Source organism: Eucyclogobius newberryi, unplaced genomic scaffold (assembly GCF_026437365.1).
Source record: "Eucyclogobius newberryi isolate DKJ021-1_F unplaced genomic scaffold, fEucNew1.0.hap1 SCAF_1, whole genome shotgun sequence".
NCBI lineage: Eukaryota > Metazoa > Chordata > Actinopteri > Gobiiformes > Gobiidae > Eucyclogobius > Eucyclogobius newberryi.
Window position 1 is genome coordinate 28507851 of NW_027315723.1, and position 22379 is coordinate 28530229.

Sequence of the window (22379 nt, forward strand, 5' to 3'; positions counted from 1 at the left end):
CAAAGACCAAAGAAAATATGTTGACCATTTACAACTTCTCTCCTTTCACTTTATTCCTTTAAACAATATTTACACCAAAAACAGGATCAATGTTATAAACAAAATCAGAACCCAGGGAAAAATATTTTAACATAATTATTTGAAAGCGACTATCCCAAAAAGAATGAGCCACACAGGCGTTTGTAGAATTGGTATAAACAGATAAAATTCCTACAGACACATGTTGAAAAGGCATGAAACTTGAAAAAGTGTACGAGTCCCAGCGCATACATGAAGAAACTATGAACCACATTGAATGGTAAAGGGGAAGGCAAGGCAGATTCTTATTTCTGTTTATAAAGCAAGCTCTATGTATTACAATGTGCCAAAAGCGGGTCCAAATTCAAAATAGCAGCAAACACTAAATTACTACACAAGTGAACCCTAGTTTTCATTTTACAAGAAAAAAAAAAAGAAGGCAGCAGACATTTTTATTTGATGGACAATATTAAGAACCTGCCTTTATCAAGCACTGTACTTTGTGGCATTATGGTGAACTTTTGATTGCCAAAATGACAATCATTATTACAACTTATTATTACAACAGTAGAAGTACAGCTTTAAATCTGGTGATTCAAGTGAATGAAAGACAGCACATCGTCTTTGGACAGTTTGTCACGATCCATTCGCGTCTGTGAATCGTGAACTATGACCCCGTCCTCCCAGGCCCAGAAGAGGCGCTCTGAGTGACACACACTGGAGACAGACAAAAAGAAAAGAAGGAAACACTATGTATTTATCCGGGACAGACGCTGGGGAAATACAGGACCAAATATTACACTTCACATACTGGAAAGGAGCCACTGAGTTTGGTGGAAGGTCATAGGTCGATGCCTTTGTCATTTTATTATAGAAGTATTTCTTCCTGGAGTTTTTACTGTACACCATTGTCCAAGGCTCTAATCGAGATAAAAGAGAGAAATGTATCAGAATGTATCACAATAATAGGAAGGTTGCTTATCACATGACCATTTAAAAACAAACCATTGACAGTTTTAACCATGTAGAGGCCTGTGGGGAGAAAGTGCCGGTCGTCTCGGCCAGTGTAGGACAGGCGGGGCATTCCTCCTGAACTTTTTGTAACTTTCATCTCCAGTCTGCAATAATTGTCAACACACACCGTCAATGATTTCATAAAACAAGAGTATTTCAAATGTATAAGTTGTTTTGATCCAACCTGACAAAAATCTTCTCCATTTCTTCGAGTCTGTATACTTCTTTCACTCTGTATAGCACAAAGAAGTACTGCAATGATTTAGAGAAGTGCCGTTACTAGGCACACACAAAACTCTTAAATGTCTTACCTGATGGGGTTCATATCTGGTCTGCTGGGTTTAGCCACAGCTTTTACAAACTTCTCTGCCATTTGAACTCTATCGAAATACAGCAAAACCCTTAAAAACCATCACCATGTTTTGACATCTCTAGTTATGGATCCAGTTTATAAAAGATCTCTTAATGGTGCAGAACGTGCCTTTGGTTGAAGTGCTGGTCTCTTACATCAGTGCCATTTAATACCAGTGCATCCATTACATGAACTGCATTGATTCTGCGCTGTGCTTTGCCCTGTGACGTAATAAACAAATATTAGCAAGTCAAAATAATACATTCAGTCTAACAAGGGCATCCTCTCACCTCCCCCTTCAGTTCTTGGACGATTTCAACACTCAGAAGTGTATCTCTGGGCAGTTCCAGTTTGAAACTCTCCAATTTCCTCCAGCGCAAAGGTGCTTTTCCATCCCATGTGTATATCTGGGATTTCTACACATGGAAAAAAATTAAATATTAAAAGGTGTTATAACCAAAAAGTCCAAATACAATCACGTTTTTTCAGACTCACTCCTAAAGCTAACAGGAAGATTTGTTCTCCACCTCCCACAATGCACCTATGATCGAGGACATGTCGCAGCTTTTCGAGTGTCTGCGTGTTAAGAGCAGTGGGTTTACTCTGAAAAGCATCCATGTCTGCACCCTGAGAATGACAAAAATAGGCAATGAGTGTTTACTTTTAAAGCGTACATGAGAAATGACCCACCTTTAGAAGTTCCTGAAACTTGACTCTCGGGTCTGAGGGGGCTGGTGCAACTCTGGCCTTATCTGGGACCCCCCAAAGTTTTAGACACTGCTTTCTAATGTCAGCTTGTCTCGTCTCCGAGAGTTCCCTATAGATATGAGAAAAATCGGATTATATATGTACACAGAATCTGAATAGATGCAAAAAAATACTGCAAATACTGCACTTACGGATCTACAACAAAGGCATGTATTTTTGCCAGGGCCTTGATCTGGACAGCACATAGACTAAAAAAGACATAATTGTGTTAGCATGGCTTGCAACCTGGGATTAAAAGACTGTAATTGAAGATGGTGTACTTCTCATTGGAGTTGACCATATATTGGTAGAAGTCAGAGTCGTCTTTGATTATATTTAGTGGAACTACTTCTAAAACATCCCTGTCAGTGTTCTTCAGTTGGTTCAGCTTCAGGTTGACTTTGAACATGTATTCTCTAACAGCATCTGAGCCTGGCTTCAGATCTCGACACACTATGTACCTGTGAATGCAACATGTAGACAGTTACATGGTGCCAGACAATAATTTACGTTAGACCTGAAAGAACATGTCAACATACCTCTCAGAATTAGCAGGTCGGCTTGTGACAGGTTTAAAAAGTGTAACTCTCTCAAAACAGAGGTACATTAGGTAAACCAGCCCCACACTGAAGGGTGTAAACAAGTCAAATGTCTTACAGACAAAGTGTCCACCTGAAACATACAAATACACAATATTTAGACAACAGAAAATAACAGATTAAGCATACTATAGTAGATATGCTAACAAAATCACATACCAGTCCTAAGAGTTGAAATGGCAGTGAGGAACTGACAGAGTAACAGTTGTTTACTTATAATCTCCTGAAGGTTTTCTTGACCCTCAACAGAGAACCCCTACATCCAAACAATAAATGTATTAAACATGGTAAGTACAAATACAAGTGTGTAAGAGCAAAGCCATACTCCATCTGCCATGAGAAAATGCAGTCCTTTCCCCTCCGTACTTTCAAGCACAAAATTACGGAACGCATTCATGTTTTCTGGTCGCGTGATGTCCCCATCTCCATTAATGCCTCCTTCACCTGTGTCAGACAGAGGGCATAACATCATTTATATATCAGACATGTCCCAATATCAAGACATGTCCTTGAGTTTGATGTTTTCGTTTTGTAAACATACCATAGTAGGGCTCAAAGAGTTCACTCGGCGCTGCATAAAAATCTTCAAGTTTAAAGTCACAGGGGCCTTTCAGGGTCATGCCAAAGCCTTTAGCATGCCAGCCTTTCCTCCACAAAATGTATTCTGAAAAACCTCCAGGCCCTGCGCAAACATCCCCAAAGTACAAGAGGTCCCCATCTCGGTCTTTTATCGAGGGTCTCTAAAAATGGAATACACAATATTAGTCTTGATTTGCGATGAGTAAAAGAAGTATAGCGTTTATACGCACTCCTTGTGAGTCCTTAGGATTCGTGAACATATTGTCGAAGCAGTGGTCAATATTGGCCATTTTCATAGCTGCCCTGAAAGCACAAAATAGAATGTGACTTCACTTGTCACTTGTGTAGAATGTCTGGTGGTGGTTATTTAACAATCTAACCTGTTGAGGAAGATGCCTCCTCTAATTGTCTCATATGGGTTGGAACGAGTGCGCGCTCTCCTCATTTCTTCACCTTCTAGATCATCAAATATTGTCTGAACAATCAACATACAATTACAACAAATTAAATGTTGTATGTTTTATTGACCTTCATTTAACCAGGAAAGTCCCACTGAGATTAAGCATCTCTTTTTCAGAGAAGGAGCCTATTGTACGTGTTTTTAATGTTAGGGGAAACCAGAGCAAACAGAGGGAGAACATGCAAAATCCACACAGAAAGCCCCCACAATGAATTGTAATTACAATGTTCAAATTAATCATAATACTTGCCTTGCATCTTAGAAGCGTATGTAAAAGGTCTTCAGTGCAAAACTCTGTCTCATTCTCCATTTTCATTTTTGTCTGATGTGAGGCAAACAAAAAAAGGTTTAACAAGGCACTATAAGAAAATTAGCAATCATAACTGTGTTTTTTACGGGGCCAGTAAGCATCCAGTCCAGAAGTTCATGTGAATCTGGCATCTCTGTAGTGCATTCTGGGAACCATTCAACTTTTTCTATTGCACTTGGCTAGACATAGATAAAATACAATTAAATAAATTTAAATATGAACTTTTGAATATGTTACAGAGATGACTCTGCTACCTCAGGTTCATCGCGCCAGTCGACATTAAGCTCCCCTTGAAAGCCCTGGAGTGTTAGACCAAGACCTCTTCTCCCTTTCTGTGTTGAAGTCTCTATAATCTCTTTGCGTCCCTGGCCAAACTTTCCCAAACCCTCACCTTCACGGAAGCCCATCTTGGCCTGACAACGAGATAAATGTTTGAGACAAATATGTAAACAACCACACAATCACACTGCAACAGTCACAGAGGTTTACCATAAGCTTCTGTGAAACACTGTTGTACATAGAAAACTGATTTGAGGCTTGTGTTTCAGGGTCTGCATCTGTGGTGTTAAAAGATAAAGATGGCATAGAGAAACTGGGTCTGTGGTCCTCTTGGTCACTGAGGGACTCATTCTGACTGGAGTCTAAAATGAACAAAATAAGATCCAACACATAATATAGACAACAATTAGAGGAAAATCAACCATAAAAAATAACAATGTTTGATATTACCTTGTGCAGACAAATCTACATCTGAGCTGTTATCCTCATGTCTTTTCTTTGAGTCCACAGGTGATAGCTGTCCTCCATTTTTTCTCTTTTTGTTCATTTTTGCTACAACAAATTTAAGATGTAGCTGTTGCAGTAACAAAAACAACTTCTATTTCAAATGCAGAACGCTAAATGCAATAAAACTGTTAATCACGCATTTTCCAGTAGTTGTTAAGTAGTAGAAGTAAAAGGATTACTTTTACGATCAGTTTCCTGTATACATTTATGCCATGTTCAAACATATATATTCGACAAATAAAAAAATTGGTTCATCAATTGCATCATTGTTTTCAAGCCTAATCAGTGTACCCACACAGTTTATATGAAAGTAATGTAAATACTAAAAGTATCTGCTGCGCTATGTTTGTAATATTTGTAAGGATAAAAATAAATGCACATATGCAGAAGCCATTAGCTCACTAAGTTAGCATACTGCTTTTACCAGCTCAGAAGAACTTCCCTCTTCTTTAGTTAAGAAGATAGACTAGAGTAATTTCAATATGCAGATCTATATTTCATATTTAATAGTTTGATTGCATTGTTCAGATGCTGTAAATGCGTTGTTTTTAAATGTTCGCGTTAGCTCCGCGCTCAGTTTTGGACGGGTCTTTCTTTTTTAACTGACGCACATTGATGACGTACAGTGTACTAAAAGCAAAACGTAGGAAGGTAGGAAACTATGCCTGAATAAAATAGGGCTGAAGTTGTCGCTGACAATCAAGCAAATCATGTATTTAATTGAGGACAGACAATTTGCCCATACCACTTAATTCACAACAAGAGACATTACACAGTCTATTGATAAGCGCACATGAACCTACACTCACATCTACTTACTGGGTTGCCGGTTACGTTGAGTTTTTCAATCTTGAATCGATGCACTATGTAAAGTGTTGTGGAAGTACTGAAACAATGTATTGAGTACGTACATTGTACACTTATCTTTTAAAGTGCAGTCAGGACAATCAATACTAGCAGGGATTGACCAAGAAAAACTAACATGACCGAATGTCATACAACTATATTTAAATTGTTTGAAATATATCCAAATAAGCCCGTTTTCTTTGGTCGTTCTTCTGCCGCAGCCACACACTCACCCATGGATCTCTTATCTCCCCCCATGGATCTCTTATCTCCCCCCATGGATCTCTTATCTCCCCCCATGGATCTCTTATCTCACCCATGGATCTCTTATCTCCCCCCATGGATCTCTTATCTCCCCCCATGGATCTCTTATCTCACCCATGGATCTATTACAGGGCTATTCAGCATAAGGCCCCAGGGCCAAATCAGGCCCACCAAGTGATGAATCCGGCCCACCTTCCAGATATTAAAAAAATGAAATAAAGTACATCTTGTTTAATGGTTTCTGGATCAGCACTAGTTTAGCTCTGGTTTGGTCTTGAGTAATTCTGCTTTAGACCTGTTTTGATTCTGGATTAGTTCAGACCTGGTTAGTACTAGGCTAATCCTAGTTTAATTCTGGTTCAATATTAGATGGCTGAATGAGTTTTATTGTGGCTGATTTAACGCAGGGATTTTTTTTAAATGTGATGTTTGTGGCACACAGTTTTATTATAAGTCTGTCTGACCAGTGTGCTGCTATTGTGAGTATCTCTTCATATGTGTGTGTTTCATGAAACACACACATTGTGAAAGAACATTACACATATGTAGCAGAGCTGTCATGTCACTCAAATGGTTTCTGGTGCATAAATAATCAAATAAACAACAATAGTGCTACTACTATGTAATAATCGTTATCGTTAAGTAAATATTCAATAATCAAAGTCTGCTTGCCTACTTATAAAAGTCACCACAGGCTACTAAAGACCTAGATGGCTGTTAAAGTATACAAGTTGATGTTGGAAACTGAAAAATGTATTGATAAATATTGAATAATTATGTTTTATTATAAGCTATAAGCTTGTTCGTTGTTTCAATGTTAAGGCTTCATATAATGACAATGGCGTCAACCTCTGCTATGTCTTTTTATGATATGGTTATTTAGAGCTTCCCTGCTATTTATTTTTTATCTAACCAGGAAAGTCTCATTGTGATTTGGAAATCGCTTTTGAAAAGACATACTGTATGTTCATGGTTATTTCAGTCCAGTCCTCAATAGTCGGTTCAGTCTGTCAACCTTGTGATAGCTTTCTTTGCTGCTGCCATAAGTACTCCATGATACTCCATTCAGGGTTTCCAGGAGTTTTATCTAGCCTACCAAATACAAACAGTGAAACAGTGAGGAAAATAAGTATTTGAACACCCTGCGATTTTGCAAGTTCTCCCACTTAGAAATTATAGAGGGGTCTGAACAGATTCAAAAAAAAATCCAGAATCAAAATTATTTCTAAATATTTAATTTGTTTGTTATTAATGCAAATAAGTATTTGAACACCTGCCAATGAACACAAAGACTCTCAAAGACCTGATAGTTTGCCTTTAAAAGGTCCACCTCTACTCGACTTATTAATCCAAATGAGAAGCACTAGTTTGAGCTCGTTAGCTGCATAAAGACCCCTGTCCACCCCACAATCAGTCAGACTCCAATTACTACCAAGGACAGAGAGCTGTCAAAAGACACCAGAGACAACATTGCTGACCTCCACAAGACTGGAAAGGGCCACAGGCAATTGGCAAGCAGCTTGATGGAAATAAACTGTTCTTAGAAAATCTAAAGGCTAAAGCTACATGCAAAATCTCACCTCGTGGGGGCTCAATGATGATAAGAAATTTGAGGAATCAGCCCAGAACTACGAGAGGAACTGGTCAATGACCTGAAGAAAGGCTTCTGAAACGAAATAATAACACTGATTTTCTCAGGTGTTCAAATACTTATTTGCACCAATAACGTACAAATAAATTATAAAAAAAAATCATATATTGTGATTTCCCGTCTCTCACAGTGGAAATGCACTTTAGATGACAATTTCAGGCCTCTCAATAATCTTCTAAATGGAGAACTTGCAAAATCACACAGTGTTCAAATACTTATTTTCCTCACTGCTCCGATGAACATGGGCAACACTTTTGCCTTCATATTCCATGTTTTCTCCAGCTCTTCTCCAAGCCCTAGGTATTCCTCCAGTTTCTCATGTTCCTTTTTTCTGTTTTACTTTATTTTTTAGAACATTGAAAAAGGAAAAGAAAAAGAAGACTACTATAAACGCAAAATGGACACTAAACTGGAGAAGTTGCAGAAATGAATGATCTGGGCTTTGTTGAGAAAACATATTTAATCTCCAGTCCAGGCTTGACCTTTGCCACTTCAATCTGTCCCTATAACCATGTGGCAGGTAATCTAAATGGAGAAAGAGCTGGAACCGTTGAAGCAGAAGTTCGGGACTGACAAGAACTATGAAAAAGAAACATGATGAGAAAGTAGACAAATGGAAGCTGGGTTTCTGAAATATCACCAGCAATATAAAATAAAATAAATACATCGAAATGCATCTAGACTAAGATTTGCCTTGACAGTTTATATTTGATTTGCCTGTATGTCTCAGTTTATATTTGTAAATGATAGATAGTGGAATCAAATGAATCTCTTAAGATTGAGGAGGCAGAGAAAAAGTACAAACGGACCCAAAAACTGTTAGAAAAGATCACTTAGCAAATCCAAGAGCTTCAGGTTAAATGTATTGACCTGAAAGCAGAAAGCACAAAGATGCAATTCTCTTCAGAAGTCCAGCCAGGTCAGAAATACTAACATGATAACTATGCAAACTTTCAAGTACATATGGCAGGTTTTCATGTTTTTCTAATTATTACTTAATTTGATGGGGAAAGAACTGTATTTTTTATTTATCTTAGTTTTACATCAATCAAGTGAAGTTATTTTCTAAGTTTAAAGTGGCACTAAGTAATATTGAGGAGAATTATTTATCACATAGCTGAAGCAGTAAAGTATTTGTACCACTAGATGTCGCACTAAACCACAAGTAAATTCAGGTCATGTGTTGCCCAGCGGCCCATGGGATCATTTTGTTCCAAACCAGGAGGTTTGTGCTCCAGTGATTCCCGTATCCTTAGTGGGTGATAGGGGAAACCTATGTGGACACGGAGAGAACATGCAAACCCCACACAGAACTCAATCCCAGGACCTTCTTGCTGTGAGCTTAGGTACTGCCTTGTCTCCAAAGTCAGTTCCTTCCAATCCAAGGCAAGTGTCCTGTTCTGTCCTAGCTGAAAAAGACGGCAAATGAGCTGCTTTTGCACTGTCGATCATGGACCAAAAGTCCTATCTGGAAGACAGGAAGTATTTTGTTGAAATTAGTAAGTGTGTCTCAAACCACATGACCTTGACCTGTGGGTTGCCCCAAGGGTCGATCCTGGGACCCCTTCTGTTCAACCTCTTCATGCTGCCGTTAGGTCAGCTGATACGCAGCAGAATTGTGTTCTATCACAATTATGCAGACGACATTCAAATCTGTTTCACTAACAGCAAGTGATTATGGACCAGTAGATTCACTCTGTCACTGCATCCAACAGATCAGTTTGTGGATGCAAAACAACTTTCTCCAGCTGAACTCAGACAAGACTGAAATAATAGTCTTTGGCCCACAGAAACAAAGAGAAAGTGTTAGCGGTCACCTCCAGAGTCTCGCTCTAAAACCTAAAAAATCAAGTTAGAAATAATAATAATAATCAACTCAGACGTGAACTTTAACAGCCATATCAAATCAATAACTAAACCAGACTTGAAGAGACTTATCCATCACCGCCACCACAGCCTCTCCAAACGAGCTGTAAAACAGCTGCAGTACATCCAGAACGCTGCTGCTCGGGTCCTGACTAGAACCAGGAAGTACCATCACATTAGTCCTGTTCTCAGGTCTCTGCACTGGCTCCTGTGGCTCAGAGAAGAGACTTTAAAGCAGCTCTGCTGGTGTACAAGTCTCTCCATGGCCTAGCACCAAAGTACATCTCAGACATGTTAGTGCCATATGAACCATCTCAGACTCTGAGGACCTCAGGGACTGGCCTCCTGCTGGTGCCAGAGTCACGACTAAACATGGACCGGCCTCCTGCTGGTGCCAGAGTCATGACTAAACATGGACCGGCCTCCTGCTGGTGCCAGAGTCAGGACTAAACATGGACCGGCCTCCTGCTGGTGCCAGAGTCAGGACTAAACATGGACCGGCCTCCTGCTGGTGCCAGAGTTAGGACTAAACATGGACCGGCCTCCTGCTGGTGCCAGAGTCAGGACTAAACATGGACCGGCCTCCTGCCGGTGCCAGAGTCAGGACTAAACATGGACCGGCCTCTTGCTGGTGCCCAGAGTCAGGACTAAACATGGACCGGCCTCCTGCTGGTGCCAGAGTCAGGAATAAACATGGACCAGCCTCCTGCTGGTGCCAGAGTCAGGACTAAACATGGACCAGCCTCCTGCTGGTGCCAGAGTCAGGAAGATGTGAGACAGGCCTTTACTCTGACAATGTTCAAATCTAGGCAAAACACTTTTTTGTTTAGCTGTGTATATGGCTGAAATTTAAAATGCACTCTTCTCTTTTCATGTTTTTTTTCACAGTTTTGTGATTTTAAGGATTTTTTTCCTTCAAATAAACAGGCCTTGCCTTGGTCAGATCTTCCCTGATCACAGTTATGCAGCAGACCAGACCAGGGCCAACTATTTGTCTGGAGATGTGGAGGAGGAGATAAGGTATGTGAGAAAATGATAAGCCTACCAGAAAGTTCATGTTAGCAAATAAATAAAACCTCACTATTTGACACCTGCAGAAGGAGCTGGAAAACCAGAGCAACCAGACTTCTTACTTTAACCGACAGTCAAGGTAAATTAATTTTGATATAAAACAAAATGAGACGTTGCTGATAAGAGCATATTCATAGCAGAGAAATGCCAAAGTAAACTTTTTCTATTCAGTCTATTTGATTATATTTGTCTTGCTAAATTTCATATACACTAACTATTAAAGAAAAAGGTCACAAGTTGCAGACTGAGCTGTCTGACCTGCAAAATGTGGACGGAAGAAGATGTTCAGGACATTGTTTCAAGTCATCTTAAAACACAGAGTATGAAAAAGCAAATGTTGATATGGCTGACCTGAGCAGAGCAAGAATAAAAGAAGCTCACAAACCAGCTTAACACAAAATTGCTGAGGAAGCCGATTCTGTCAAAGTAAAGTTTTGTATTTGTAAGCATAAAAACCATGACCATCACTACTGTTAAACCATATACATTTCACAGGAAGAACTGAGAAAAACAGATCAGGAAGTGATAAACTATGATTAAAAACGTGCCGCTCATATGAATAACATCCAAACTCAAGAAAATAATCTCAACAGCAAAGAAAGGCCGCTGCAGTTTTTTGTATTTATAATTGTTATATACTTTATGGATACAGTATTTTTATGTTTGTGTTCAGATTTCAATTGCCAAAGCCAGAGATATGTGAAGAGTGTCTGGAGGTGAGTCAAACAGACCACGGTCTGGACAGTGACAGCAACCGCCTCAAAGTCAGGATTAGATCTCAACAGGAGCAACAACGGGCCGCAAAGAAACTGTAAAGTGTGGACCAGTTGTACATAATCCAGGGGCCGGCAAACCTGGGCACACGGAGGAATTTTGAATAGGACGCAGCTCAGAGCAAATGATTGATAGCTGCCTCTGTAGCCACACTGTCCGTGTTCATTCAGCCTCGATCCCCTCTGTGCCCACTTTGGGAGCTGGCATTAAAGCTCTGTCTGTCGTCAAAGAACCGCAAACAACCGCCAAACATTTCTTAGTCATTTCAAAATAAATAATTGTCCATATTCAGGCTGCTAAAAGATTTCTTAAGAGTCTTTTTGAGATCAGGCCAGAGTATTAAAGACAAGTACATTGATATGAGAAAAGAAGTGGGTCAGCTCTTGGTTCATCTCATAATAAAATACTAATCTGTCATTTTGAATTCATGAGTTCTAAAAGTATATGAAAACTGCAATGTGGTAATTGAATGTATGACAAGAAAAATGTCATACTATAGGACTGCATATAGTGGTGTCACAGTCAGAGGCATGAACTTTTCAAAGTGGCAACCGAAGCCAAACATTGAGCCCTGATATAAACACTTAACATTAGCCCTAATCGAGAAGCCTTAATCTTAAAATGCAGTTGTACAGACAGTACTAGTCTAAGAGCATGACACAGCAGATAAAGAGCCTCAACAGGACTACAGACTGCAGTTTTGCCAAGAACAAAACCCTCTCCATCTTGATAAGCATTGAAAATATGGGGTAAAATGTCATGATGATATTACAATGATAAAAATACAAAAGGGCAGCAAGTTGATGCTCCATGCTTTTGTTTGAAATGGCAGGTGTGTGTTTGTTTGTAGGTTCAGCCGAGCCCAGGAAACAAGGCTGACCTGAGTGACACGTGCTCGCTGTCCGAGGGCGACTTCTCCACCATCTGCTTCATTCTCTCCCTGCGCCATCACTGAGGTGCCTTTCCGCTGTCTTAACCAGTTTGATGTCTATTCGATAAAGATTTTCATTTAGTTTCTTTTACGTTTCTTATCATAAGGCTTTGTATTTCTGTTTTGTTTGTTTGTATATTGTTAAGGACATGGTGAATAGGTGAATATCTCCTGGAAAGCAACTGGGCCACCCGAATGAAAACTGCAGTTTTTGTTTGAGTTCTTATATAACAACATCACTTTTGAGAAATGACTGCTGCTTGTTGAGTAGTAAAGGTCTTGTAAATGTATACTTTAGATTCTGTGGGGAACGGCATCAGTGCATTTATCTGCAACTTGCCTGTTGACAGATGAAATGTATGATGTTTGTTTTTGCCCCAGAGCTCTTCAGAACAGGAAAATCATTTGCATTCCTCAAAGACTCACAAGCCAAACAAATCAGTAGCATTTTGTCCATGTTGTGACCTCTTGCAGGTGCCTTCAGCTCAGGGGTTTGTTTTCATCCCTGTCAATGTTTTATGTTAACACAGGTTCTGCTGAACTTTTGTAATGCACAGTTTTGATTATTTGGGCTGTGCAGATTGATCCTGACCTAAACCAAAGTGAGGATTAATATTGCGCCTATATTTTTTAAGATATTTAAATTATTATATAATATTGGTGATAAAGTCCCTAAACTGTAAAGAAGAAAAGAAAATTGTAATTGGAAGTGATATTGGCAATAGCGGCTCCCAAAATATTTTAGTTCTATTGTTATTATTGTAGAAGTTATATTATAAGTAATATGGCATTTGTAGGTAAATATTAAATATATTTTATTTATTTTATTTATTTTATTTATTTTATTTATTTTATTTATTTTATTTATTTTATTTATTTTATTTATTTTATTTATTTTATTCATTATTTATTATTTATGTATATTTATTATTATTTATTTTTTACACTCACGTTTCTGGGTTTATCTTTTGTAATCTTTTTTTTCTGTAGTTCTTGCAGTTGATTGTTTTGGTCATTTTGATTTGTGTTTTTATTCGAAAGGATCTAAAACCCCATTAAGGGCGGTCTTGTGATGAGAAGGAGGGATTTGCACCTTCGAAGGCTCTGTCCCAAATCCTCATACAAGGCGGTCCACTGGAATGCACTTCCACTCATGCACAAAACGTTTGTTGACAACCTGCCTGACCTCTTTAAGAAGACTGAACTCTGATTTACCACTAGATATTTCAAGATGAAGACCAATTTGCTTGCCTTACAACTATATGAAAGAAATACAGTGCGTGACAATACATCTGGAGCTAGGTATGAGCGCCAGGTAAATTGTGTGGACAATGCAGAGGACTCGTCCTCCACTGACAGTCAGCCTATGTTTGAGAATGGTATTAAGACTGCTACGACCCACAATGCTAAGTGCCACAGAGAGGTGCATTTAGCCTTCTTCCCGGAGAGCTATCAACCTTTGACGGTGTATGATGAGGAGCGAGAGAAAGCACAAGAAGAGAAAAAGAAAAGAAAGAAGGAAAAGTACAAGAAAGTGAGAAAGGTGAGTTCTGTTCTACATTAAACTGTTGCTATGAGGAATTGTGCTTTCTTTTCCTGCAATTACATTATGTATTATGTAAGAATGTAGATGGAAGCCCAAAAAGTACTTGTTAATGCTCTACTTTTTTTTATGACACACAATACATTTAAAAAAAAAATAAAAAATCCAGCCCCTTCATCCGCTTCAACTGCTCAGCCCATTTCCTCCTCGCTTGAAGCTAGACAATAGGAGACCTCTTTATTTAGAGAAGAGGGCAAACTCTTGAATTTTCCATTGTGCTAAAATTATGTGTTGTACAAATAATATCCAGAGATGTTTTTACTTTGTCAAACAACTGCTTGGTCAAAATAAAGCAGGTTTTTGTTCGTCTTTCAGAATGTGAGGAAAGCCCTGAAGTGCACGTGGAAGTGTCTGGTGCTTGGCTTGTACAATTTTGCTCTAGGGTATTCAACCCCTACGGCAGTGGTCACCACGTTTTCTCCAGGTTTCCATCAAGGACAAAATTGGCCCTGAAGATCAACTTGGACTGTAGGCTGTAGTAGTTTCTTCATGGTGCTGCATTTATGTGACCAAGACATCTACATGTATAATAATATCTAAATCATTACCCAATAAACAATAATCATTAATGTTGCAAGAACACAAAGTGATATATTATTTTACAGTATTGTTGTAGATTGTGTAAATAGTGCCAATATTGTGAATTTTTCCATCTGTTTCTATTCTTTTGTATTCATTTGTATCTTTTGAGAGTGTTTACCGTAAGTTCGTGTGGAGCCCCTGGGGAATTTATGACAAGAAAAAACCTTTGGTGGTAATTAAGTTGTTAGAGTGGACATTTCAGGAAGTATTTGTATTTGGGTTGGTAAAGAAGGTGCGAAACAAGGTGTGGTAGGCCTAAAAATGTGTCTGGTGTGAGTAATAAATGTGTTGATTTCATAATTCTCAAAATTTTATAGCCCTTTGAGGTCCTTTATATGTCTTTTTTTTTTAATGGTGATTATAAGCTACATGCAAATTAAGTCACTGCAATTGTAGGGAGGAGAAAAGAGTTTCTATATAATTTACATTAGCATTCTGATAATGCTGTAAATATTATAGTATTTTTGTGACCTGAAGAAAACTTCCTTTTTAAAATCTTCACAATTAGATCTACATGAATATATACTTAAATTTAGCCATTTTTAACATATCCTATCCCCTTTTTAAAATGACAAACTGTTTACATCTGTTTTTCTGAAGTCAAGTTAAGGTGAGACAATACAGGCAAAACACTTTTTTTAAATTTTAAATCTTTTGGTCATTGCGCTCTTGACATATAAGCTTTTGTGTGGAAACATCCAAATGATCCAATCTGCACCTAAAGATGTTTTATTATTTAATTCAACCACTTACATTTATAGATTTATATGGGACGCAACTTCAAAGGCCGTTTTCTGAAAATGCATTTTAATCCAGTAGGGACTTAAAGGGTTTCCTCAAAAAACAAAATAAGACAATCAAACTCCCCTAAGCATTCAGCATTCAAATTGACATCTTTAAATTTAGATTCCCCCCCTATTCATCTGCACCTGTCTCGCCTTAACTTCATTTGAATCACGAGTTTAGAAATAAATTGTAAACATGATGAAACATTTTGTTTACCATCTTCTTAAAGGGAACTCTCAAGCTGTTTGATATGCTGTACATAAAAATAAAGCTGTAACCCACTTATTTCCAGTGAAATCAATCATTCTGGGAAGCATCGGGGTCAGTTTGTTCTCCAAACCCACAAATAAATGTTTTTATTAAAATAAAATGAAAAATTAATAGCACTTTTGTATGGATTCCATCTGGACATGTTTGCTTTATTACAAGTCCCTAAAACACATTTTTAGTGAATTTACTTTTAATTTTCAGCTTTTAAGAGAATTGTCAAAACCTAACAGATGCTTATTTTAATGTCAATCAGCCAATCCCTCCAGAAACCAGCTAAACTCATTCATATTGTTGGGTTCATTGCAGCGTTTCGCTCAGCTTGTGCACTCTCTCCCGTGCCATCTGACTGTGACATCTTTGCAGAATACTCAGTCTTGGTACACCAGGTATATAATGCAGGACAGAAGACTCGTGTGTCGTTTTATCGGTAGCCGCACTGTCCACTGCTCCGGTCCCGTGAGTCAAGTGAACAGGAGGTTCCGCCTTTTTTAATTGAACAGAGCGTATCCCTACGCCGAACAATATAGTGCTAACATGTAGTGGAACACATCGCTCTCTAACACCCCCACTCGATGGTGCCACTCACATTTCAATAAGCATTAGTTACCAAACATATAATCACAAAACTTTTCAATTTTGACCCTTGTGGCAGATTTTGTGAACACATCTGCGACCATGTTCTCAGTAGGACAGTACACAAGGAGTATTTTACCCTGCAACACATTAGACCTGATAAAGTGGTATTTAATGTCTACATGTTTGCTCCGCTGGCGGTTTACAGGATTCCTCGCAAGACGTATAGTCCCTTGGTTGTCCTCAAAGACCTTTGTTGTTGGTTCAAAGTTAGGGTCCATGTCCGTCAAAAGTTGTGTGAGGTAAAGTGCTTCTTGAATAGTAGCGGCTAGCGCCACATATTCTGCTTCACACGTTGATAGTGCAACAGTTTGCTGTTTCTTTGTTTTCCACGAAACAATCGCACCGTTCTGGCTTAGACTGTAGCAGTAGCCTGTAATGCTCTTTCTGTCCTCTGGGTCGTTGGCCCAGTCTGCATCAGAATATCCCATTAGTTGAAGTTTAGTGTCACATTTGTGGTAACACAACTTATAGTCCTTTGTCCCTTGTAGGTACCTGTACACATGCTTTAAAGCTGTCATGTGTTTCTCTCTGGGATCTGACAGACATTGTGACAATCTGCTCACTATCCAACTCACATCAGGCCTAGTACAAGTCATGATATAGATGAGGCTGCCCAACATCCCCCTGTATTTTCTTTGATCAGTTTGATCCCCGTCTGGAGTCAAATCACACTTTATTTCACTAGGAGTTGCTCTGGATTTGCAATCAGACATTCCAAATCTTTCCAAAATTTTGGCAATGTATCTGGTCTGGTTCATTGTGATAGAACCCTCTTTTTGTGTGAAATCAATCCCTAAGAAATGAGTAAGTTGTCCGAGGTCTTTCATTTTAAATGTACTTTTTAGTTCCTCTTTGACCTCCTTTAAACACTTTTCATTGGTTGCAGCCACAACAATATCATCAACCCATACTAACAAAATTACATTTTCATTTTCAGACAGTTTTGTGTAAATACAGTGGTCTGCCTGACTTTGCACAAAATTCTTCTCAAGCAAGAAATTGTGGAGCATAATGTTCCAATTTCTGCCCGACTGTTTAAGCCCATAGATTGATTTATGCAATTTACACACCAGTTGTGCACCATTTTTTGGTTTAGCCTGAAAACCTTCTGGTTGTTCCATGTATATTTCGCAGTCAATGGGTGCATGCAAGTAAGCTGCTTTAACATCCATTTGATGTAATTTCAAATCATGCTGTGCTGCCAGCTGCATCAGCACACGTAAGGAAGTCAAATTAGCAGTCGGTGAGAATGTCTCAGAATAGTCCAGTCCCTCCACCTGACTGTATCCTTTTGCCACATATCTGGCCTTGTATGTTTCATTTCCCCGGTCATCTTCTTTGAGCGCATAAACCCACCTTCCCCCCACTGTCTGTCTACCCTCTGGTAACGGTACAAGTGAGAAGGTGTCATTTTCTTTAAACGTCTCCATTTCATCTCTCATTGCCTTTTTCCAGTTGTCAGCCATTGGTGATGCCAGAGCCTCTTTAAAGGTTTGTGGCAGCCCAACTGTAGCTCTGTAACAGTAGTCGATAGTTAACTCACTGCTCTGCACTGTACATTCATAGTCATCCAAATACTTTGGTTTCTTTCTAATTCTACCTATAAGTGGCGTCTGTGTATCAGTCTTTGCGTCACTGTCTGGGTTAGAAACCTGCTCGTTTGTTTCTTCCCAGTCAGTCTGTGGTAGAGTCACTTCAGTTGGTGCCGTTACCCACTCAACGTAGTGGTCCTCTGCTTGGTCCATGTCAGTCTGTGTCTGCCTCTCAGTCACTTCTTTTGTTATGAAGTGGACCAATCTGTGTTTTTGAACTTTGTTCGTCTCTGGAAAATAAATCAGATAAGCTGGTGAATGACGGTCAAAACTCACAAAAATTCCCTTTTTGCCTTTTGGATCTAGCTTTTTCCGGTTTTGTTCATACACCACACAATCTGAACCAAACTTTTTCATTTTTGACAAATCTGGTCTTTTGCCAGTGAAAAGGTAATAAGGTGTCTCTCCTGTTCTCTTACAGTAACACCTGTTTCTTATGATGGCTGCAGTTCTAGCCGCATAGGGCCATAGCTCTTTTGGTAGTCCTGACTCTATCAACATGCAGCGCACCATTTCAAACAGTGTACGCCAGTTCCGCTCTGCAGTCCCATTCTGATGGGGAGAGTAGGGTGCTGACCTCTCATGCTTAATAGTATTGTCCAACAGTAGTGACTGATACTCCTCAGCAACAAACTCTGTCCCATTGTCGGATCTCAGGCGTTTCACTTTACCGTAAGGTGCTGTGTCGGCCAAGAACTGTTTTGTAGCTTCTACTGCCTTGTTTTTGTTTTTAAGGAAATACACATAGATTGCACCAGAAAAATCATCAGTGAAAGTGATCGCATATTTGTACCCTTCAGGTGACTCTGGGGCAATAGGCCCACCAAGGTCTGTATGTATGAGCTCTAAAGGGGCTTTGGCTCTTACATCTGCCTCTCTGTTTCTGCTCTGGATGAATTTTCCCTGAAGACATGTTTCACACTGATTTGGTTTGCACTTTCCATCTTTGATTTTCATGCCATCTACAACCGTTTCAAGTTTTAATATGTCACCATAGTTGCAATGACCCATTATCTCATGCCAAGTTTTCAGATCAAAACATGCATTACAAGAATCATTACAGCTCTCTTCCACAACGTCCAAATAGTATAGTCTGTCTTTTACCTTCATGTCACATGTGGTACCATCAGGAAGGATCATTTTGTTATTGTTCATCTCAAAGTTGAACTTAGCTCCTTTTGAAGCTGCTGCCTCCACAGAAAGGATGTTCTGTGGGTATCCAGGGATCAAAAGGGCGTTGGTAAGCTTGACACTGACCACTCCGCCGCTGCTGTCAGCAAGTTTGATCTGGGCGTCGCCTTTCTTCAGCACGCTGCCAGTGATCCGCGATCCATCTGCCAGCTGCATGACGTGGTTCTTTGGCCAGAACGTCTCGTCGAATCTGGTGAAAGCTCCTTCGTTGGTGATGATGTGGGCAGAGGCACCGCTGTCCACAAGTAGTCCCTCCGGCTGGGCGTTGTGAGGTTGCCATTCCGTCGCCTTGAGTAAGAAGGTTTCCTCCTCTGTTCTCTGGTTGTCTCTAGTGCGAGAACTGTACTGCCCAGTGTCTTTTATGGCGGCCACCTTGCTGTTTGGTGTAGCAGGAGCCCTGAAGTCACGTTGTGCTTTCTTCTCTTTGTATCTACAGTCTCTTGCTTTGTGCCCAACTTTATCACAAATAAAGCATTCCCCTTTGAAGTATTTCTTCTCCTTGTAGTCTTTAAACTTTGGTTTGACAGCTCTGTAGTTTGCGGTCATTACCTCGTCGGCCCGTGGTCTGCTGCGGTAGCGTAGCGAGCACTCGAAGCTCCTCAGCCTGGCTTTGAACTCGTTGAAGGTTAAAACTTCTCTTGTCTGAGTGACATGCACAGAAAATGGATTGTATTCGTCTGTGAGTCCTTTTAACACCATAGATACCAAGAGTGCATCACTGAGGGTCTCTTTAGCTCTGTTTAGTGCGGCCACTATCTTCTCAACACGTGCTAGATAGTCCGCTAGCTCTTCCCCATTAGCCATTAGCACATTGGTTAGCTCCGTGTAAAGCCCCACGATCCGCGGCTTTTCTTCAGACTCAAAATGGCGCCTCAGTATTTCCAAACTTTTCTTTCCATCGTCTGGCGCCTCATATAGGATTAGCAAAAGTGTCTTATCATCCAAACATCCACACATTTCTGCATATGCTAGTTCATTTTTCCTACCGGCCTCCACCGCCTCTTGTGGGTTAGCCGCTGCAGCTTCCTGACCTCCGAGGATAGCGTCTTTTAGGCCAATTGTTTTCAAGTACGCTAAAAATCTTGCCTCCCAGATGTGATAGCGGGCTTCGTCTCCGTCGAACCTCGGCGGTAGTCCGCGTCCGTGCATTGCTGTACCTGGGGTTTGCCTGGGCCCATAACCTGTTGGGTTCATTGCAGCGTTTCGCTCAGCTTGTGCACTCTCTCCCGTGCCATCTGACTGTGACATCTTTGCAGAATACTCAGTCTTGGTACACCAGGTATATAATGCAGGACAGAAGACTCGTGTGTCGTTTTATCGGTAGCCGCACTGTCCACTGCTCCGGTCCCGTGAGTCAAGTGAACAGGAGGTTCCGCCTTTTTTAATTGAACAGAGCGTATCCCTACGCCGAACAATATAGTGCTAACATGTAGTGGAACACATCGCTCTCTAACACATATATTTAAAAAAGTAAATCATGGTGGGATTTAAAATCTGAATTCCTCTGTGCGGAGCTTGAATCTACTTATGCACAGAGTAAAACAGACGTCAGAGTCCAAAACTAGTCTCTGCGTCACAAAGACTCTTTGTTCGTACTCTAGATGTAGAAAAAGCTTCACTTGTAGTCATCTGGACGTACTCTAGATGGTTCAAAAACAGCTTGAATTTTGAATGGGGGTCATTTTTTCAGAGGTTTTTTGAAAAAATAGACCCCAAGAAAAAGGGTTAAATAGATTGTATTTATATATTTAACACATTGTGGAGGTCTTTTTCTCGCTGACGTCATTTTAATGCGACGGGTGGTTCTTCCGCGTTCGATTTGTTTACACATTAGCACCACGGCTAAGCTAAGATTTTGAAATCGAATTGTTTTGTGCATGATGGCAGATCCAAAGGAACAAAATATAAGCTCGATCCCAATAGATGGCTTTAGCAATCTAAAAATTACATCCGTATGGACGTTTCTCATGTCTGTAAGTACATGTCTTTATCTTTCATTGTGTGGTATGTGATGACGTGTTGTGCTAAGTGGATTTTACACTTTCTGTATTTTGGACACGTAGATACAACACGTTACTTCATGATTGTACGTATTGTTCTGTTGTCGTAGGTTCAGTGGTCGGAGCCCTGGCTCATGGGACTGGTTGTTTTTCATTTTGTGTGTATATGTGTGACTTTGGTGACATGCAGATTCTACAAAGCACAGATATGTCACTTCTTGCTCATGGGTAAGTTGCATAGTCTCGTGTTGTTGTTATTAACTGCAATAAACATTGATTTATTGTGATACTCCTATAGTGGGCCTGGTGTACAGTGCTGAGTATTTGAACGAGTTGGCTGCCATGAACTGGAGGTATGTATTAGATATCAATAATAAGATGATATCATATACATAACACGTGAACACTACATTGTTTTTTGTTTTTCAGGTCCTTTTCTAATTTCCAGTACTTTGATTCCAAGGGCATGTTTATATCTTTGGTGTTCTCCATTCCTCTATTGGTGAACACAGTCATTATTGTTGTAAGTAACATTTCTTATCAATAGATGGCGTCATTTTTTGTCCAATAATTGTAACACGTTCCACTGACCTGTGTGCTTTTGTTTTCTAGATGGTGTGGGTCTACAGGACGTTTTGCACAATGACTGAGCTGAAAACGCTGCAGCTTAAAAGGAAGATGCGCAGACAGATGCGTGAGAAGACCGACTGACCTATTTATTTCCTTATATGGATTCTAACAAAAAGAATCCTTAATCCTAATCCCTAAAGTTGGAATGAAGAAGAAGTATTTGGTTACTGTAAAAGGACTCACGAGAGAGCATCAAAGAAAGGGCCATTTTTGTATATGCTGTATTTATGTATACCGGTAAGTTGTTTTGTTGACACTTGAATGGACATTAAACTTTTTGAACGTCATAGTTTGTAACATATTTTGTAGACATTGTTATTATCTCCAAAGGTCAGTGCAATCTTCACCTTTTTAACTGAAGGCTTTTAATAAGGATAAACGATAGTAAATCGGAAGCAATAAATGGGGTAAATTTAGGATTGATCATGAGTTTTCCACTGGAATATCTCAAAATAAACACATTTGAAGCCAGTCAAACATTAACTATAGAAAGCATTCTAGCTCATTTGAGTAATCAGTTCAAAACAACTTCACTTTCCAAAATTAGTACATTCATATGACCACTTCCAAAGGTCGGAGACAGGTTTTTTAAGTCCTATGACATGTGGGCCCCATGGGGGTGTTTCTTTCAGTCTACAGAAAGTACCAAGTAGCAGCTTAAGCTGGTAGACCACTTAACCTCACTGTAGAACTCACCGCCTGTCATAAAAAAGCATAGGAAGCTGGTATTTCAGATTTATCCCCAGTGGGAAAATAATTTCAGATCTAGATTGATCTGTCACTGTTTGTCATGCGTATAAAACTTTCTTCCATATCTTTGG

General features: G+C 39.6%; 2 protein-coding genes across 2 annotated transcripts; one reads left to right on the top strand and one right to left on the bottom strand.

The window, feature by feature from the left end:
• Positions 1–35: 35 nt before the first annotated feature.
• cmtr1 (cap methyltransferase 1) lies at positions 36–5465 on the bottom strand. The gene is made up of 22 exons (XM_072442604.1): positions 4809–5465; positions 4569–4720; positions 4334–4492; positions 4166–4258; positions 4020–4091; positions 3690–3784; positions 3540–3612; positions 3272–3470; positions 3056–3174; positions 2890–2986; positions 2671–2803; positions 2413–2592; positions 2284–2340; positions 2075–2201; positions 1880–2011; positions 1675–1800; positions 1514–1605; positions 1344–1412; positions 1217–1264; positions 1024–1136; positions 830–938; positions 36–735 (listed from the first exon to the last, which is right to left on the bottom strand). Exons 1-22 carry the CDS (start codon positions 4903–4905, stop codon positions 600–602), a joined length of 2478 nt encoding a protein of 825 aa, XP_072298705.1. The 5' UTR covers positions 4906–5465; the 3' UTR covers positions 36–599.
• A 15251-nt stretch (positions 5466–20716) lies between these two features.
• Positions 20717–21789, top strand: tmem18 (transmembrane protein 18). The gene is made up of 5 exons (XM_072451519.1): positions 20717–20901; positions 21039–21156; positions 21227–21281; positions 21358–21451; positions 21541–21789. Exons 1-5 carry the CDS (start codon positions 20806–20808, stop codon positions 21637–21639), a joined length of 462 nt encoding a protein of 153 aa, XP_072307620.1. The 5' UTR covers positions 20717–20805; the 3' UTR covers positions 21640–21789.
• The last annotated feature ends 590 nt before the right edge of the window (positions 21790–22379 follow it).

Bases quoted from the DNA above. Each gene is read 5' to 3' on its own strand.
- tmem18 (XM_072451519.1), top strand. From the start codon at position 20,806: ATGATGGCAGATCCAAAGGAACAAAATATAAGCTCGATCCCAATAGAT. The intron at 21,157-21,226 runs GTAAGTTGCATA...ATACTCCTATAG, and splicing joins ATGTCACTTCTTGCTCATGG to TGGGCCTGGTGTACAGTGCT. The intron at 21,282-21,357 runs GTATGTATTAGA...TTTGTTTTTCAG, and splicing joins TTGGCTGCCATGAACTGGAG to GTCCTTTTCTAATTTCCAGT.
- cmtr1 (XM_072442604.1), bottom strand. From the start codon at position 4,905: ATGAACAAAAAGAGAAAAAATGGAGGACAGCTATCACCTGTGGACTCA. The intron at 3,785-4,019 runs GCAAGTATTATG...TTGATTGTTCAG, and splicing joins ATACGCTTCTAAGATGCAAG to ACAATATTTGATGATCTAGA. The intron at 1,801-1,879 runs GTGAGTCTGAAA...TTCCATGTGTAG, and splicing joins TCTTCCTGTTAGCTTTAGGA to AAATCCCAGATATACACATG.